At 35.1% G+C, this 20,236-nt stretch overlaps 1 protein-coding gene across 1 annotated transcript; it reads left to right on the top strand.

Annotated features, from left to right (window-relative positions):
- LOC127791608 (uncharacterized) lies at nt 1–801 on the top strand. Its single transcript, XM_052321592.1, has one exon. It carries the CDS (start codon nt 1–3, stop codon nt 799–801), a length of 801 nt encoding a protein of 266 aa, XP_052177552.1.
- Nucleotides 802–20,236: the final 19,435 nt, after the last annotated feature.

Below are 20,236 nucleotides of genomic sequence, written 5' to 3'. Positions count from 1 at the left end.
ATGGCTAACCCCAACCCTCACGCCACTGCTACTGCCTCGGCTTCGGTTCCCACCCCAGCTATAGTCATGGGACCAATGGTGACCGAGGCAACTCCCCATGTGGAAAAGCCCCACCAGTTCAATGGTGAGGACTTTAAGAGATGGCAACAAAAGATGGTCTTCTATCTGACCACTCTGAACCTCGCGTATATTCTGAAAGAAGCATGCCCAGTCACCCCGGAAGAGAATGCAACTGCGGAGGAGGTTGTTGCCAAGGAAGCGTTGATGCATACAGACTTCCTATGCCGGAATTATATACTAAGTGCCTTGCCAGACTCACTTTACAATGTATACTGTACTGCCTATCCGACAGTCAAGGAACTTTGGGATGCTCTGGATAAAAAATACAAACTAGAGGATGCTGGGACTAAGAAATTCCTCGTGGCGAAATTTCTTGACTACAAGATGGTTGATTCCAAATTGGTGGTCAACCAGTTGGAAGAGCTGCAGGTCCTTTTCAGTGACTTGCTGAATAAGGGATTAGTCATAAATGAGCCATTCCAAGTTGCCGCTGTAATTGAGAAGTTACCACCCTCGTGGAAAGACTTCAAGAACTACCTCAAGCACAAGCGGAAAGAGCTATCCATGGAGGATCTGGCTGTCAGACTCCGCATCGAAGAGGACAATCGGAAGGGAGATAAAGCTCCTCTCAGGCTGGAAACGAGGGCCAACGTGGTTGTAGCTTCAAAACCACAACCCAATAAACAACAAGGTAAAGAAGAAGAAAGGGAACATGGGTCCCAAGAATTTAATACTAGGTAATGATTATCTATAAAATAAAAACCACCCTACTCCTTGGAAAATGAATTCCATGGAAATAATATTTAAATACTTGTACTGTAAGCACCCCCGCTTGGATATCCCAACCACCTAGACTAACCGAACGAGAGCACTTGCGATAGGGACAAGAATGGAGCACTAGACGAGAAATTACCCTGGCATGCATATATATAAGAAATAAAATAGCGGAAGCAAAACTATATACATGCACGCACACGAGTACCCCGCTGGAACAATGGTTTCATAACATAAAAATACATATAGACACCCGAGCCAACAAAAAGAAAATACAAGGAACGTCTCGGCACAATAAAAAATAGAGGGATAAACATCCCATCAAAACATCAGAGACAACGTGGAAGGCCGACTGTATACCATACCGACACGGCTAGCTGCTAGGCATGATCATTGCCCTCGACTTTCGCTTTACCCTTATCTGGAATGATGGAAAGCAAGGTGAGTCGCAAGACTCAGCGAGTTTATAAGAAAATGAAAGCTATAAATTAAATAGGAGAGAAGATCACCCTAAACACCATCCCACACAAACACACAAGCCATGAGACGCTACCACACAATAGCATAACATAATGAAAGCACATACCGGTCCTTGGAGCCATACAAGACACCCGGCACCCAAGTCCCATACCAACCTACTGCTGCCCTGAAAGGCAACATAAGTCTTCCACAAAACTGTGCGCACTCCTCGGGTCGGTACTCCCGACACCCGAGCTACTGAATAACCAAGCCCTAGGCTCCCTCGAAACGGTACTCCCGTCCAAGACCACTGTACATATAGTAACCATGCAATGCGCATATAAAATGCAAGGCGTAGTAAGCATCAACTAGATACACTGGCGCCCATACATTCAGGCATCAGGCAGATGCTTCGCCCACATAATAAATCACACACGATGCATATGCCCGTGCTAGATGCAATTAACAATACTAGGATGTTCGTGGTCAAGCATAACCAGATCATAAAAACCCCAACCTACAACGCATACCCGTGTGCATACTAAACCATGCAAGAAAAATAGAACATAACCAGTCATGCTATAACCATATAACGGCAGAGCTAGTCAGTAGTGTTTGGCATCGGTCGACGGTCAGTGGCTAGGAGTGCCCGGCCGATGGCCTAAGAAAGACCGTACCATAGCCACTCCAATATCACTAAACAGCCGACCCCTGCCCCCACTACCTAACGGCTCTAACCTACTAGCAGCCACAAGTCCATAATCTAATAACCTAATCCTCGAGAGAGTACGATATCATTCCTACAGGCATGAGGGTGACACAAACCCCCGTAAAAAATTAACAAGTAAAATTCTCGAAACCAGTTTAATAAATTAAATTTAAATCAAACAACTCAAAATTCTATAATTAATAAATGGGCCGAAACAGACGAAGAAAGAGTAAATAAATTGACAACGAAAGGAACATCGTAGAGAGAATAAAGAACTTGCCTTAAAGAAGATATCCTTAGACTTGTTCTATCCCAACTCAATAAAAATTATACAAACTGCAACATCATATAATTTATCAGAATTAATAAAATTAGACTCTAAACGAAATTCCAACTATATAAAATGTAGTACTTGACTCTCTGAATGACCTGATATACTCGGATTGCAATTAAAAGTGAGATTTTCTAAAACAAATCCTATTTTTTCTGATTTCCGCAGCTTGCTCGCGTATACTCTGTTCGACATTTTTTTCTCTGCTTTTGGCTTCAAATGGCTTTTAATTGAGCATAAAGTGAGGCTGCCGAGCGCATTAATAGGCTGGATTTGTTGCTTAATTTAAAAGGAATTAAACTTGATGGAGAGGCAGCCACGTTGCTGCCGCCACCTTCCTCCAATTAAACATGTACAACACATTAATTTTACAAGGTGATCAAGGCTTTTAATTGAGCAGCTCCAGGACTTCATGCGACCTCCATCCTCCAATTCTTCAGTCATATAATAATTTATTATTATGATACTTGAAAATGAAAATTTTCTTACCCTTATTATTATTATTATTTACAACATATATTAATATTCTTTTTAAATTAAATTAACACAATAACTAATAATTAAATTAAATTATAATTTATGAGTCACTACATGTACCATATACATATTTTTCACAAAAAAATTAAGAATATTTGATTATTTTCATAAAAAATATATATAATAATTACACATAATTAGATATTTTCTATGACAAACATGTACTATCAAACACACTCTTGTAGTTGGTTAATTGTTGCTTCCCCAATATATATATTTTTAATATATATATATTAAACATATATATTCAATGTATAGATTTAAAATCACAATTATAAATGTAAATACTTATCGAGGTTAATATTGTCCATTAGTATTTTTTTTTTTTTGCTATCATTAAAAATATTTTTAAATCTTGGCCAAATAATATAAAAGGCACACAAAAGTACTTTTATTTAAAAGAAAAAAATATTATTTTTTCAACTTTTTAATATTTTACTATCAGAGTATCAGTAGTGTGGTTGGTGTTGTTCATATTTCAAATTTTTATTAAACAAATCAGTTGGGTAATATTCATGTCTGAAATCTATCTTTAAAAAGTGGCCGCCAAAAGGTTAGTTTGGTACGCGTACTATATGTCAACTCTTAGTTTAATAATACCCATCATTCTTTTGGATAAGTTGGCTGTTTGAATTTTTAAATTTTATCATCTTAGTAGTCGTTATCACTTAGCCGTGAATTACCATAAAATTAAGGTAAATAGTAAACAAACTTAAACTTTTTCATAAATTTATAAATTTATCTAAATATTTTAATTTTGACAATTGTATCTTAATTAATTCAATTGGATATAATTTTTTCCAATACCTAAAATCAATTTAGAAAACATGTGTCATTGTTAACATATCACGTTATCTGTCATAAAAAAAAATATACGAGTAAAACCCACATGTACACATGAAAAAAATAAAAATAAAATTATATATACGTGTTTCACTCATATGTGTATATTTGGGTCCCATTCTTATGTATATTTTTATGACAGTTGACTTGTTACGTCAACAATGACACACTTATCTCAAATTGATTTTAGGTGTAGAATGAAATTACACTCAATTAAATTAATTAGGATATAATTATTAAAATTAAAATATTTGAATAAATTTATAAATTCAGAATTTTTTTTACTATTTATCCTAAAATTAAATTAGATTTAGATTCCAAGTCAATCCATTAAGAGGCACGAGCTAAATTAAATTGCCTTTGAAATTGCAAACCTAACTTTAACTTTAGTTTCATACTTTTATAATAATTTATGTAAAGCATGTTTATGTAACTTAGTTGTGGAAAAAGAAGCAAATAAAATTATCTAATAAAAATTTTGTGCCAATTAAAGTAATTTTTTTGTATAAGCAAAAAATAGGTCAATTTAATATTTGAACTTCCAAAAAAGAGAATAATTTTATATTCTTTTTGAGTTAACCGATGGTTGAACTGAAAGTGAATGGTTGATCCGCGGGTGTTAATAACATGATTTTAAAAGTGTAAGTACAAAATAAAGTTAAAAATTAAAAAAATAAATATTAAACTAAACCACTTGGATATTATTTATGATGTGATGTGATATTATCTAAATTATTAAATTATTCCTTACACGCTAGTCATCTCGCTAACCACGTGAATAGTTCAAGTGACTGGCACGTGACAAGTCCACAATGCGGAATGAGGAATAATCTTCTATAACCAGTTAAAGGACACGTGGCGACACTTGAGCAATTCGAAATAGAGTTTGAAAAATTCAGACTAGACCATATGACTAGTTCCAATTTGATCGAGGTCCTCGAGAACAGTGCCTGACCACTTTGAACTTTATTTCAAGTACCCTATAACGATCTAACCTATAAAAAGTAGGCGCCTCATCAGCTATAAAAAAAACCTCCAGCACTTGCATATTTTGCTACCCATATTTATTCTATTGACTTGAGCGTCGGAGTCTACCCCAGGGGATCCTAGTCCCGTTGCTCTGTTATCTTGTAAGCTATATTCTCAAGGCTAGACATAGTCAAGTCCGAAACTTCCACTCTCGAGATCTATCCATCGAGACAACACATGGTGGTCGGTATAAAAGATCTTCATCAACTTATATTTTAAAATTATAATTTTATTATTACTATATCAGAAAATGCGTTTAGAGAGAATAAAATTATAATTTTATCGTTACTTATGTTTAATTTAAATTACATATGCATAAATTAATGAAAATTCCGAAGAACACAAGAGGTGGAATATGTATCATTTGGGGTATAAAATAAATATTTGGGCAAAATAGATTGTAAGGGTATTTTTGGTATTTTTCTTATTTCTTTTAAAAAGGGCATTTGATACAGTATAGTGTTATTTTTTAAACGTGCTTGTTCTTTTACAAAAGTAGCTTAAGCAAGCAAAAGAATTACTTTTATAAGAAACGTGACAACTTTTAATTCGAACTCACAATCATTAAAGGGTATTTAATTTTATAATTATGACACTTTTTAAAGTAAAATTTTAAAATATGCTATCTCTTTTTTAGTTATTTTATAACTTTATAATATAATAATAAAATATTAATCAAATACTTATTATTTATTTTTAGTATTAATAAATATACTACCACATTTAATTATTAAACACTATTTTATTTATATTAATTTTAAAAAATAGTTGAATAAAATACAATTCAACAACCACTATAAGATAAATGGTAAAATTTAGATATCCTTGAGATTTGGTTAAATTGCATCAAACCTCATATTTTCAAAAATGGCTAATCTCTTTGACTTTTATTATCCCGCATTAATTTCCCTTTTGTCTTATGAAATCTGTTGTTGATCTTTTGTAAATACCATTACATTTATATTTTTTGATCTCTCTTTTATTCTTCTTTCTACCTTACTTCCCTTTTTCTTTTTCACCTATGATTTAGTGAGTCAACCAACAAAATAGCTACTGATCGTGCCTTAACTCTCTTTCTCTCATTAACCCAAACAAAACCTTTGATTGATTTTCACATGCTTTATTCGTCAACGAGTCAAAGTTTTATAAGAAACTTTGATCGATTCTCATATGATTCACTCAATCATGTTGAATTGAATTATTGATAATACTAATTATTGATGTACTATCACTATACACTTTGGTTTGTTGTGACAAATGAATATGTAAATCTTTCATCAACCTTTTTAAGCAAATTACTTTACAAATCCCTTGAACTATGGCTCGAAATTATACATCGACATTGCTGCAAGCAACAACTGTCTGCTTTTTACTTCTTCATGTAACCAAATTTCCCTATAACTTAGTGGAATAATCTAAAGTTGATCAACTATCGTCAATAGACCTATCCTAATCTACAATAGACCCTCGATTACTTTTTTTGCATTTTTCAAAAATGAAGTCCTTTTTTTGGTTTTCCTTTTAGATATCTTAGGACATGAATAATAGCACTCATATGTCTTTGTGTAGAAGAATGCATATATTGGCTATCACATTCATTACATAGGTTATGTCAAGTTGTGTAAGAGACAAAAAAATTAATTTTTCTACCAACCATTGATATCTTTCTTTTCTACTAGTGTATCACCCTTGATTTCTCCAAGTTTCTAGTTCTTCTCTAGAGGTGTTCCAGCAAATCTACACCTTAGCATACTTGTTTCTTTCAAAAGATCCAGTGTGTATTTTTTTTTTTTGGTGAAATGAAAATACCTACTTTACTCTGAGCCACCTCCATTTCTAGAAAATATCTTATTGTTCATAGGTCTTTAACTTCAAATTTAACTCTCAAGTGCTTCTTTAGCTTTCTATTTCTTTAATACCATCCCATGTTACTATGATATCATCTACATATATAATCAATATGGTTTTCTTTCCATTTGTTACATGTTTTGTAAGCAATGTATGGTGTGCTTGCCCTTATTGATATCCTAATTGATTAAGAATCATACTGAACTTTTTGAATTATGCACTTAGCGACTGTTTCAACCCATATAAAGACTTTTTAAGCCTACAAACTGTTCCACCTTCCACTTATTGCTCAAATCCAAGAGGAACCCTTATATAAATTTCCTCAATTAGTTCTCCATTGAGGAAGACATTTTTAATATTTAATTGGTATAGATGCTATTCTAAATTGACAGTAATAAAGAGTAATACTTTGATAGAATTTAATTTAGCCACTGGTGCAAATGTCTCTTTATAGTCAATTTCATACGTTTGGATAAAATCTTAAGTCACCAGTCTAGCCTTATATCTGTCAATACTCTCATCTACACGATATTTCACTGTAAAAACCCATTTACATCCGAACATATTTTTATTCGAGGGTAACTCTATGATGTCCTAGGTATTGTTACCAACTAGTGCTTTCATCTCCTCTAAAATAACAACTTGTTACTTTGGATTCTTCAAAGCACATTTGATAGTCTTAGGAATTTCAATATTGTCTATACTTGTTGGAAAAAAAACCTTAACTGTGGAGGCAACCTTAAATAAGCCAAATGATTAGGAATAGGGTACTTAGCACAAGACCATACTCCCTTTCAAAGTGCTATAGGAAGAGCTAGATTGTGAACCATGGTAGTGTTATCCTTGGGTGGACTAGGCTTTAGATCCAATCCTTGGTTGTGCTAAGGTTGTTGAGGACCTTTAGATTGCTAAGAATAAATAAGAAATAGGTTTTCAAGATCTATAAGGGAGGTGTTAGGAACTGTACGTAAGTGAGTTTTTAGTAGAGGTGTGCATTTTTTTGGTTCAACTGAACCAACTGAATTAGTCAGTTCGGTTCGGTTAATTAAATAGATAAAAATCGGTTCGGTTTTAACAATGAAAAATTTTGGATATTTCGATTAATCGAAATATCCGGAATCTCTACTACCGCCCATTGCTTTTACCACCCATGGTTTCACCACCCACGGTTTCACCACAGGCCACACACACACACACAAACTTCTGCTCTCTCCCTCATGCCCCCCCCAGGTGACCCCTTGACACCCTCTGCATCTCCGATTCCCCCCTCCCAAACTTCTCTCTCCCTCACCCCAAACCTCTCAAACCTCACGACGTCAGACTCCCTCCTCCCTCTCTCTCTTGTGCGCACGCTAGGTCCGTCACCCTCTCTCTCCGGCCTCACCAGTGGTCATTCACTTTCTTCCTGCGTACGCGACCTCTGGATTCTAGTTCTCAAGTTAAGACCCCCTCTCTCTTTCTTGATCTCGATCTCACTGCCTCACCAAAGTCGCCCCTCCCGTCGCCTCACAACAGTTTCTTTATTTCATGGCCACATTACAGTCGAAGATGAAGGGCCATTTGGGCCTTTGGCCAAGCGAAGGGCTGAACCGAAGAAAGGCTGGCCATTCGTCTTTGTCTCCGACGTTTCGTTTTCTTCCTATGCAGAGGTCGACACCGTCGCTACATCTCTCTCCCTCCGATCATCCTCGCCCATTCAGTAAGTTTTAGTGAAGTTCGGTTATATCGGTTATTTCGGTTTCAATTTTTCGGTTAGCGTATCCTATCGGTTCGGTTCGACTCGGTTAGTGGGATATGATCGGTTCGGTTGGTAAAAAAATTGATGGTTCGGTCGGTTATAATCGAATGCTCTCCCCTAGTTTTTAGGAGCAATTGACAATAGGATTTCAAGAGTTCATACTGATGCTCCCTCTTGAGAACACACTAACGACTAAGATTTAATAGGATCATTCATGGGAAGTAAGATGATGGGTTCCCAATGCCAATCTGCACTGATAGTCTCATTCAGAAGAGATATACTAGGATAGAAAGGTTGATCCTCATAAAAATTACATCATAAGACCAAAAAAAAAAAAAACTTTTGAGATGAGGGACAATAGCACTTGAAGACTTGTTGGGAAGGGAAATACCTAATAAAAGTACACTTAAGTGTTTTACGCTCAAATTTTGTCTAGAAGGAATTGTGGTTGTGATCATATACGGTGCACCTAAAAACATTCGGGGAAAGAGAAGTAAGAAAGTGAACATGAGGAAACAACTCATGAAGAGTGCTAGAAGGGGTTCAAAATTGAAGTGCTTTGGTGGGAAGACAATTGATGAGATAAAAAGCTGTGAGAAGGCTTTCCCCCAATAGAAATTAGGAACGTAACTAGTGAACATCATAGCTCGAGTAATCTCTAGAAGATGTTTGTTTTTTCTTTCAACCACCATATTTTGTTGAGGGATATATGAACATGAACTTTGATGGAATATGCCATGTTTAGAGAGACATTCAGTGAAATCATGAGAGAAATATTCACGATTATTATAAGTTCAAAGGGCATGAATGGAAGATTGGAATACATTCAAGATAAGTTTGTGAAACCATTTAAAAATGCTACTATAGCCTCATATTTTTCTCTCATGGGATAAACCCAATAAACTCTAGTATGATTGTCAATAAAGCTTACAAACCAATGAGTATCAGAGACATTTGAATGTCGGGTAGGATCCTAAATATCACTATGAATCAAATGAAAAGATTTAGATGGTTTGTAAGACTATATAGGATAATAAGAGCGAGGTTGTTTAGTAAGAACACACTACTCACACTTCATAAAAGATTGTTCTTTATTAATTGAAATATGAGGATACAATAATTTTAGGTATGGAGAACTAGGATGTTCTAGGCATTTATGCCATAGTGGTGCATTAGCATTAGAAGTTATCACAAGAACTATTTCATTTGTGAGAGGATTTTGAATTGCTACTTTTAGTATTGTGTGCCTTGATGTTAGATTTGGATGACATACAATGGGCTTATTTTAATGCATTAATTGTATTTTTGTATAAATTAATAAAAGACAAGATTTTTTTTTCATTCATATTTTTTTCAATAAATTATATGAATGAGTTCTTGGATCTTCTGTGTGAGAATCTTATTCTCTAGGTGTTGAAACTGTGTGACAGGATTTTTTGGTAACATAATATTTTAAATTATTCCTAGTTCTTAGATTCTTTGAATGAGGACTCCAATTAATGAAGTATGGACTATCACAGGGGTTACTACCTCGTTCGGTATGCAGATACCAATGGGAGGGTGGTGTGTCATACGCCTTATGAGATGAGATGTCGCTAGTAAATTTGTGGGTGGTCATTGGGGAATAATCAGCCGAATGTGATGACGATGACTGACCACATGGCATGGTGGATAATGGTTAAGTCATTAGATTACGATAGTGTGTTGATTATTAGACTTGAACTGACATGGTTGTTTTATGTATTAGTGTGCGGAATTTTTTATTGAGTCGAACTATCCAATCAGGAGATGAGAACGCTCATTTATGTAGTTTTGTATTATTGGTATATAGAGATAGGTGTTGGGAATATGATCCATTACCCTCATCGGTATTTGATGAGGTGAACGTCCTATGTGATTTATTATTGATGTGACGGAACAGTCATTGGCCAGGGCATATTAAAAGTCAAGAAATATGTTTACTAAGGTGTCACATATTTTCATTAATGAGGTCTAACACATAATTACTGAGTTTGTGAGTGTGTCACTCTATGATTCTCACTTAGTCAGAACGTTAGGTGATTGAATGATTCTAGCACATGATAATCGTTAACTGTAACAGATTTGCTTGAAGTGAAACTTCACTGCCACCTATACTATCATGAACCACTGCTAGGCGCTATTCAAGAACTCTCAGAATATTGTCAGGATTTGGAGAAGTTTCGGTGATGGGTCAAAGGGTTGATTGATACCGAAAAGGGTTCCGGTGTTATCTGATTACTAGTAGGTAGTGAACCTATAAAGTCACATACCATATAATATTGCTTTTGGTATCAAAATCGTGTGCCCAATATGTCATTGGAAATAGTTGGTCAAAAGTTGACCCTTGCCCCACTTGCCAATAGTGCATAATAATAATCTATAGTGCATAGTACATAATAATAATATATAGTGCATGGTGTGAAATCAATTATTGATTGTAGTAGATTATAAATAATGCACAGTGCAAAGTAATAATGATAGTGCATAGTATATTGATTTATTGCATGCATAATTGAGATGGGGTGACAGTGGAATCCAAATTGAATTGGATTTGGAGAAGAGAAAATTAAGGGGGAGAGGCCTCTGCCTTATTCTTCTGACTCTTTCTTCCCACGTTGTTCTTTTCTTCTTCTTTTTTTTTTTAAAAAAAATCATAAAAATTATACGTGTAATTGGTATGCGTATAACTTCGAGACGAGAGCACTGCTGATATGCAAATCCTTTGTGTCTAGCACGGGAAGAGGTGACCGAAACAGTATCTTACTGCATATTAGGTGTGGACAAATTAGGACCACCACAACGTGAGGTGGATACAGTCTCAGTACATAAATAGTTTTTGTACCCCAACCTTACATTGAACATGTATACATTTATTTATGCATTTAATTGTTGAATATGCTTGTTGCTTAAATACCCAAGTTTAGTATGGCGTATATATTATATTTCGTTGCGTGTATCTGATACAATACAATTTTTTTTGTTGGTTGCAACATCTCTTGAAATATAATAGAAACCATCTTTTTCCCAAGTATTGTCACTCATTATCCTCAAAGATTGGTCCCAAAAAATGCAGTAAGACAGGAAAAAAATTATTCTATAATTCATGTCTCTTGTCAGTTTGTTAAATAAGAATAAATTACACTTTAATTCAGGTACACGTAGAATAGATTTCAACTTTAATTTCAATAAATTAACTGTTCCAAACCCCAAAGAAAGAGATGTGCCAATAGCTATAGAAATATTAATGGTAGTACTACAAGTTGTATAATCTAATATAGAATTAACCAAACTTGTCATATGATTAGATGCACATGTATCCACTATCCAAATATCTTTAGGAAGCTTTCAAGATATCAATGAGTACTAAAAAATATTTTGTTGAGCAATTGAGACTATTCGCTTAGAAGTAGTAGGACTTGAGATTTTTGTACCAGTGGTTTGATTTAATAATTTATAAAAAGCTTTAATCTACTAAGCTAATAGGTTTAGGTTTGTGTGTGTGTTTTTTTTTTTTAGTTTTAGTAGGAGATTTTGTAACATAGGCTGGATGTGTTGTTTCTTGTTTATTTCATGGCTTCCAATTTGCTAGCTTGCCATGAATCTTCTAACATATTTATTTTGTGTGGTATGGTTTATTACAGTAATCACACTACTTCTTATCCTTTCCTTGATCCCAATATAGTACATTCTCTTTTGATTGTAGCAAGAGCAAAATTTTGAAGGCCTAATTATGAGTTTGTAGGTTGGGTGAGCATTACCTTCTACTTGCTTTCATCTCTCTTTATTTCAGCAAAATAATTCTCTAAGTGTAGGCAACGATTTATCCCCTAACAATATTCCACAAACTTCATCCAAATACGAGTTAAGACCACGGAGAAAATAAAAAACACGATCATTTTCCAGCATTTTACTATATTTTATACTATCAGTTGGATAATCCTAACTAATACTGTAGAATAAATCCATCTCATACCATAATTCTGTCAAAATATTATAGTATTCACTATTTTGTAACATTAAGGTTACCTTATCAAGTTATACGAATAGTTTATCTGATTTCAAAGTATTGAGAGGTATTTTTTAAATTGGCTTAATATATATTTTAGTCCTTGTACTAATCAAAAAAATGGCTTTAAGGATATTGACTAAATTGTGCTCATTATTCATCCCTGGACAAAATAATTTTATACACTTTTAGTCTCTGGCTTAATTAATGTTAACTGAGACGTTAACTTTGCCTCGTCACGCTGCCATGTCACTGACACGTCACTCCTCAGCATTGCCACATCACCACAGCTTAATGCATTTTTTAGTCCCTATACTAATAAAAAAATGGCTTTAAGGATATCAACTAAATTGTGTTCACTATTCATCACTGGACAAAATAATTTTATACACTTTTAGTCATTGGTTTAACCGATGTTAATTGAGACGTTAACTTTGCCTCATTACACTGCCATATCATTGACATGTCACTATCACATCACTCATAATATCCATGTATGTTGTCAATATTTTTATAAAAAAAAAACAACGTCTACACACACCCAACCATGGATGTCGGCAGCCATGGGGAGCTCTTTTTCCCTCATCTCCCTCTCTCCTCGTTTTAAACCGCTCTTGCCTCTGCACCAGTTGTCAATTCAGCCATTGTTTGTCGCCTCGGAATGACTGGGGGTCGAGAACCCTAAACCCAGCGGTCGGGGACCAAGGTTCTAGGGTTCCCCGACCCCCAACAGTTGACGGCTATGGCAGCCAGTCGCCAGACCGCTAGGTTCCCGGTCCCAGTCACAGCTGGGTTGAGGAACCTAACCTTCTCATAGCCGTGGTTGGGGAGCCCAACTGTGGAGACTTTTTTTTTTTTATAAAAATATGGACAATAGACATGGTTATTATGAGTGACGTGGTAGTGACGTGGCAGCGTGACGAGACAAAGTTAACGTCTCAGTTAAGCCAGGGACTAAAAGTGTATAAAATTATTTTGTTCAATGATGAATAGTGAGCACAATTTAGTTGATATCCTTAAAGCTATTTTTTTATTAGTTCAGGGACTAAAAAATGCATTAACTTGTGATGATGTGGCAGCGTGATGAGGCAAAGTTAACGTCGGTTAAGTTAGGGACTAAAAATGTATAAAATTATTTTGTTCAGGGATGAATAGTGAGCACAATTTAGTTGATATCCTTAAAGACATTTTTTCAATTAGTCCATAGACTATAAAATGTATTAAGCCTTTTAAATTTGAATACATCACTTGTACTATATTCCAAATGTCCTTTGTAGTCTTGTAAAAGAATAGGTTCTACCAATCCTCAGCTCTATTGAGTTGATGAGCCATGCCATAATAATTGAATTTTTTATTTCTTATGTGCCATAATTTGCTAATGTATTTGGTGGGGACGAAATAATTCTTGTCAAATATCCAACTCTTCATTTCTCTTTGATCACTAGCAAAACATTGTTGTCTAAAATTACTCTCATTTAGTTTATGTTATATAATCTATAGAGAATGATTGTTAATTTGGTTTGTAAAAAAATTCGATTGTGAATAAAGGTTCAAAGAACTAATGATTGAGGAGGCATTGGTGGTTGGTTTCTAGTCATGCTTTACTGTTGATGAGTCCAACACTTAAGATCTAGGCTACCAGGACTTTGGCTTTGGTACCATGAAATAAGTTGAATCTTACAAAAACTTGCTTAATTTTTATCAAATTCGAGTATAATAATAATGTAAGCACTCCCGCCCGGATATCCCCAACCACCCGGACTACCTGAACGGGAGCACTTACGGAAGGGAAAAGAATGGAACATACAAAACAAAAACTACCCTAGCATGCATTCACAAAAATAAGAACAACGGAAGTGAAGCTAAACACATGCATGCACTACGGGTACCCCGCTAGCACAACGGTCACATGATAAATAAATAAACACAGACTCCTGTGCCGACATACACGAGACTTGAGGAAAGACCTGGCACAGTACAAAATAATAGAGTAAATCCTATTTAGACATCAGAGTTGACAAGGATTGACGGGACTGCCTGTACATCATACCGACTCTACTGCTAGAAACTGACTTCATTACCATGGTCCACGCTGCCACTACCTGGAATGATGGAAAGTAAGGTGACTCGAGAGACTCAGCAAGCATAAGAAAGGAAAGGCTAAAGGCTGTATAAATCCAATAAACTCTTTCCAGAATAAACCCCCAAGTACACACAAGTCATAAGATGCTACAACACAATAGCATAGCATAATAAAAATATATACTGGTCATTGGGGCCCACACAAGACACACGGCACCCAAGTCCCATACCAACCTGCCGCTGCCCTGAAAGGCAACATGAATCTCCAACAAACCCGCGCGCGCCATCCCGAGTCGGTACTCCCGTCACCCGTCCATGTCGGTACTCCCGACACCCGAGCCATAGGCTCCATCGGAACGGTACTCTCGTCCGAGAACTAATAACTACCAGTAGCCATGCAATAGCGTAGTGAGCATCAATGTGATACACTGGCCCCCATACATCCAGGCATTAGGCCATGCTCCGCCCACATAGTAAATTACACGCGATGCATATGCATGTGCTAGATGCAACCTAACCAAACTAGAATGTCCGTGTCCAAGCATACTCAATAAATGAATATCCCAATATGCAACCCGTACCCATGTGCATATCAAATCATGAATAGTAATATAACATATCAAATCATGTAATAAATCACATACTGGCAGAGCTAGCCAGCAGTGCCCGACATTGGTCAATGGCCAGTGACTAGGAGTGTCCACCCGACGGTCCACATCAGGGCCGTACAATAGTCTACCCCAACGTCACCAAACAGTCGACCCCTGCCCCACTGCTCGATAGCTTTAACCGAACCATAAATAAATTCAAGAAAATCGTAAATAAACCCACACGTCTAGGAACCTAGTCCCCAAACTAGGTTCGACATCATTCCGAAAGGAATAGGGGCGATACAAACCCCCGTAGGCACACAATAGATAAAACTCTAGAAGTCTTGGATTTAATTTAAATTAAAACAATGAATACTCCTCAATAAATAATGCCAGATGCCGAATTAGAGTAAGGGAGTGTATAAAATACGAGAAATCACGGAGTTTCTCACAGGAATTAAAGAACACAAGGAGAGGGTTAGGAGTTTGCCTGAAATCGACTGCTTTTAGCCTCTCTTGTGCTCCCGATATGAATTACAATATTTCCTAGCAAATAATACAACTGGGACTTAAATTAATTAATTCTAATCGCGTAAAATTTATAATTTAAACATATCTCGCTTCTACTAATTTTTACCCACTTACCTGATCATTTTTCGTGCCGAAAAACCCCAAAAGTCCTTTCCTTATTTTTCTTTTCTTTCCTTTCTTTTCTTTTCTTTTCTTTTCTTTCTTTCCTTTTCTTTCTTCTTCTTCCTCTCTTCTTCTCCTTCCCACGCCCCTACTCCTGCGCCTTGCTTCTTCCTCTTCTTTCCTTCTTCTTCTCCCTTTCTTCTTTCTTTTCTTTTTCTTCTTCTTCTTCTTCCCGCGGCCGAACCAGCACCGCCACAGCTTTTTTCCTCCAGCCGCCACCGCCTCTGGCTAGTGGCACCACCGGCCAGCCCCGCCTCTAGCCCCGCCTCCCACGGTCGCGCGCGCCGCCGCTGCTGGGTACTCAGCTGCCATAAGCTCGGCCAGCTTCCACAGCTGCCGAGCCTCTCCCTCCTTCTATCTCTCTCCCTCTCCTCCTCGGTTAAGCTCTCTCTCTCTCTCTCTCTCTCTCTCTCTCTCTCACCTGATCCCTCGGTCCCCAGCTCTCTCATGAGCTCTCCCTCTCACACTGCTTCCCTCATCTCTCTCTATTTCTTCTCTATTTTCCATTTTGAAGAAATGACCACTTTGCTTAACCACTAAACACTCACACACAACCACACAAAAATATAACACATTAATTAATTTCATTTAAATTAAATTAATTTCATTTACTTTTTTATTATTATTATGGTTATATTATTATCCCTATTATCATTATTATTATTATCTTAATACCTTAAATCCTCAAATACAGGAATTGATATTTATTTCCATGTCCAAAATTTTGGGATATTACAAATAATAATAATAATACACACACAAGAAACTACCTATACTATCTCCTAAAAATCAAAAACAAATGGGAATTAGATTTAAAAGATAAAATAAATAAACTAAAATGTAAAATTTATGGAGTTATCTTTTTCTTTCAAACTATCTAATCTCGATGAGCTATTTTTTAAAACAATAATTCGTACAATTATATTATTTAACAAAGGGTAAATTGCAAATAACACTCTTGAAGTTTGACAAAATTGTAAGAAAACTCGAGACATTTGAGAAATAGAAATACACTCATATTATTAGAAAAACAAAGGATAAAAAGACCAATTTATTCTTTATTCTTGAAAAAAAAAAATATACCCCACACTAGAACCCATTATTGTGTCAATCTCATTGATGAACCCATTTGGGTTTGAGATGCAATGAACCTAGATCTGGGTTTATCCCAGCATATAAACTCAATTTTTTTTTTTTTAGTTTTAGTAGGAGATTCTGTAACATAGGCTGAATGGGTTGTTTCTTGTTTATTTCGTGACTTCCAATTTGCTAGCTTGCCATGAATCTTTTAACATATTTATTTTGTGTGGTATGGTTTATTACAGTAATCACACTACTTCTTATTCTTTCCTTGATCCCGATATAGTACATTCTCTTTTGATTATAGCAAGAGCAAAATTTTTAAGGCCTAATTATGAGTTTATAGGTTGGGTGAGCATTACCTTCTACTTGCTTTCATCTCTCCTTACTTCAGCAAAATACTTCTCTAAGTGTAGGCAACGATTTATCCCCTAACAATATTCCACAAATTTCATCCAAATACGAGTTAAGACCACAGAGAAAATAAAAAACACGATCATTTTCCAGCATTTACTATATTTTATACTATCAGTTGGACAATCCTAACTAATACTGTAGAATAAATCCATCTCATACCATAATTCTGTCAAAATATTATAGTATTCACTATTTTGTAACATTAAGGTTACCTTGTCAAGTTATACGAATAGTTTATCTGATTTCAAAGTATTGAGAGGTATTTTTTAAATTGGCTTAATGTATATTTTAGTCCTTGGACTAATAAAAAAAATGGCTTTAAGGATATCGACTAAATTGTGCTCACTATTCATCGCTAGACAAAATAATTTTATACACTTTTAGTCACTGGCTTAACTGACGTTAACTTTGCCTCGTCACGTGCCATGTCACTGACACGTCACTCCTCAGCATTGCCACATCATCACGGCTTAATACATTTTTTAGTCTCTGTACTAATAAAAAAATGGCTTTAAGGATATCAACTAAATTGTGTTCACTATTCATCCCTGGACAAAATAATTTTATACACTTTTAGTTATTGGTTTAACCGACGTTAATTGAGACGTTAAGTTTGCCTCATTACGCTGCCACATCATTGACATGTCACTATCACATCACTCATAATATCCATGTCTGTTATCAATATTTTTATAAAAAAAAAACAACAATGTTTACACACACCCAACCATGGATGCCGGCAGCCATGGGAAGCCCTTTTTCCCTCATCTCCCTCTCTCCTCATTCTAGACCGTTCTTGCCTCTGCACCCGTTGTCGATTTAACCATTGTCTGTCGCCTCAGAACGACTGGGGGTTGAGGACCCTAAACCTAGCGGTCGGGGACCAAGGTTCTGGGGTTCCCCGACCCCCAACAGTTGATGGCCATGGCATCCAGTCGCCAGACCGCTAGGTTCCCGGTCCCAGTCACAGCTAGGTCCGAGAACCCAGCCCCCTCATAGCCGTGGTTAGGGAGCCCAACTGTGGAGACTTTTTTTTTTTATAAAAATATGGACAGTAGACGTGGTTATTATGAGTGATGTGGTAGTGACGTGGCAACGTGACGAGACAAAGTTAACGTCTCAGTTAAGCCAGGGACTAAAAGTGTATAAAATTATTTTGTCCAATGATGAATAGTGAGCACAATTTAGTTGATATCCTTAAAGCTATTTTTTTATTAGGTCAGGGACTAAAAAATGCATTAAGCTGTGATGATGTGGCAGCGTGACGAGGCAAAGTTAACGTCTCAATTAACGTCGGTTAAGTCAGGGACTAAAAATGTATAAAATTATTTTGTTCAGGGATAAATAGTGAGCACAATTTAGTTGATATCCTTGAAGCCATTTTTTTGATTAGTCCAGAGACTACAAAATGTATTAAGTCTTTTAAATTTGAATACATCACTTGTACTATATTCCAAATGTCCTTTGTAGTCTTGTAAACGAATAGGTTCTACCAATCCTCAGCTCTATTGAGTTGATGAGCCATGCCATAATAATTGAATTTTTTGTTTCTTATGTGCCATAATTTGCTAATGTATTTGGTGGTGAACGAATAATTCTTGTCAAATATCTAACTCTTCCTTTCTCTTTGATCACTAGCAAAATATTGTTGTCTAAAATTACTCTTATTTAGTTTATATTATGTAATCTATAAAGAATGATTGTTAATTTGGTTTGTAAAAAATTTCGATTGTGAATAAAGGTTCAAAGAACTAATGATTGAGGAGGCATTGGTGGTTGGTTTCTAGCCATGCTTTACTATTGATGAGTCCAACACTTAAGATCCAGGCTACCAAGACTTTGGCTTTGGTACCATGAAATAAGTTGAATCTTAAGAAAACTTGCTTAATTTTTATCAAATTCGAGTATAATAATAATAATAATAATAATAATAATAATAATAATAATAATAATAATAATACACACACAAGAAACTACCTATACTATCTCCTAAAAATCAAAAACAAATGTGAATTAGATTTAAAAGATAAAATAAATAAACTAAAATGTAAAATTTTTGGAGTTATCTTTTTCTTTCAAACTATCTCATCTCAATGAGCTATTTTTTAAAAGAATAATTCATACAATTATATTATTTAACAAAGGGTAAATTGCAAATAACACTCTTAAAGTTTGACAAAATTGTAAGAAACCTCGAGACATTTGAGAAATAGAAATATACTCATATTATTAGAAAAAAAAAGGGATAAAAAGACCAATTTATTCTTTATTCTTGAAAAAAATATATATATCCCACACTAGAACCCACTATTGTGTCAATCTCATTGATGAACCCATTTGGGTTTGAGATGCAATAAACCTAGATCTGAGTTTATCCCAACATATAAACTCAATTTATGTTTGAAGAGGGGAGAAGAAAAAAAAAAGAAATAATGAGAAAGAAAGGAAGAGAGAGAGAGAGCAAAACAATTAGTTTAACAATTGTTAATTCATGGTTGGGGAAAAATTGTAATATAATATTAAATCTCAGATGTATTTTTTATATTTTCTTAAATACGAAGAGTTCTTTTTTGTAATTATCCTAAACTCGAAGAGTATCAAATGAAAATTTTCCTTTAATAAAATAATAGATTTTGAAGTAGGAAAAGACAAAATAAAGTCTAAAATATCTTAGATATATATATACACACACTCACTCTTATATATTAAATGAATAATTTTCTTAATGAAATTTAAATAATTTATAAATGAACTTGTTTATAAAAATAAATAAGTTGAATACCTATTTAAACTCTGTTAATTTATTAAACGAGTTTTAAATTTTTATTTTTATTTTTTAATTAATTAATTAATAAATAAATATAAACGAAATTAAACCGAGTTGATTTACAAATTATTCACCATACATATTAATTTGTCGTTTTCTTGGTCCTTCATCGTCGACGACCCATAATTATGCATGCGGCCATCCTTCATCTACATACGGTCCAAATAATACTGCTGCTGGGCCCACGCCGCT

Source organism: Diospyros lotus, chromosome 15, assembly GCF_014633365.1.
Source record: "Diospyros lotus cultivar Yz01 chromosome 15, ASM1463336v1, whole genome shotgun sequence".
Taxonomy (NCBI): Eukaryota; Viridiplantae; Streptophyta; class Magnoliopsida; order Ericales; family Ebenaceae; genus Diospyros; species Diospyros lotus.
This window is presented reverse-complemented; position numbering and strand designations above follow the sequence as displayed.

Coding starts and splice junctions, on each gene's coding strand:
- LOC127791608 (XM_052321592.1), top strand. CDS start 1: ATGGCTAACCCCAACCCTCACGCCACTGCTACTGCCTCGGCTTCGGTT.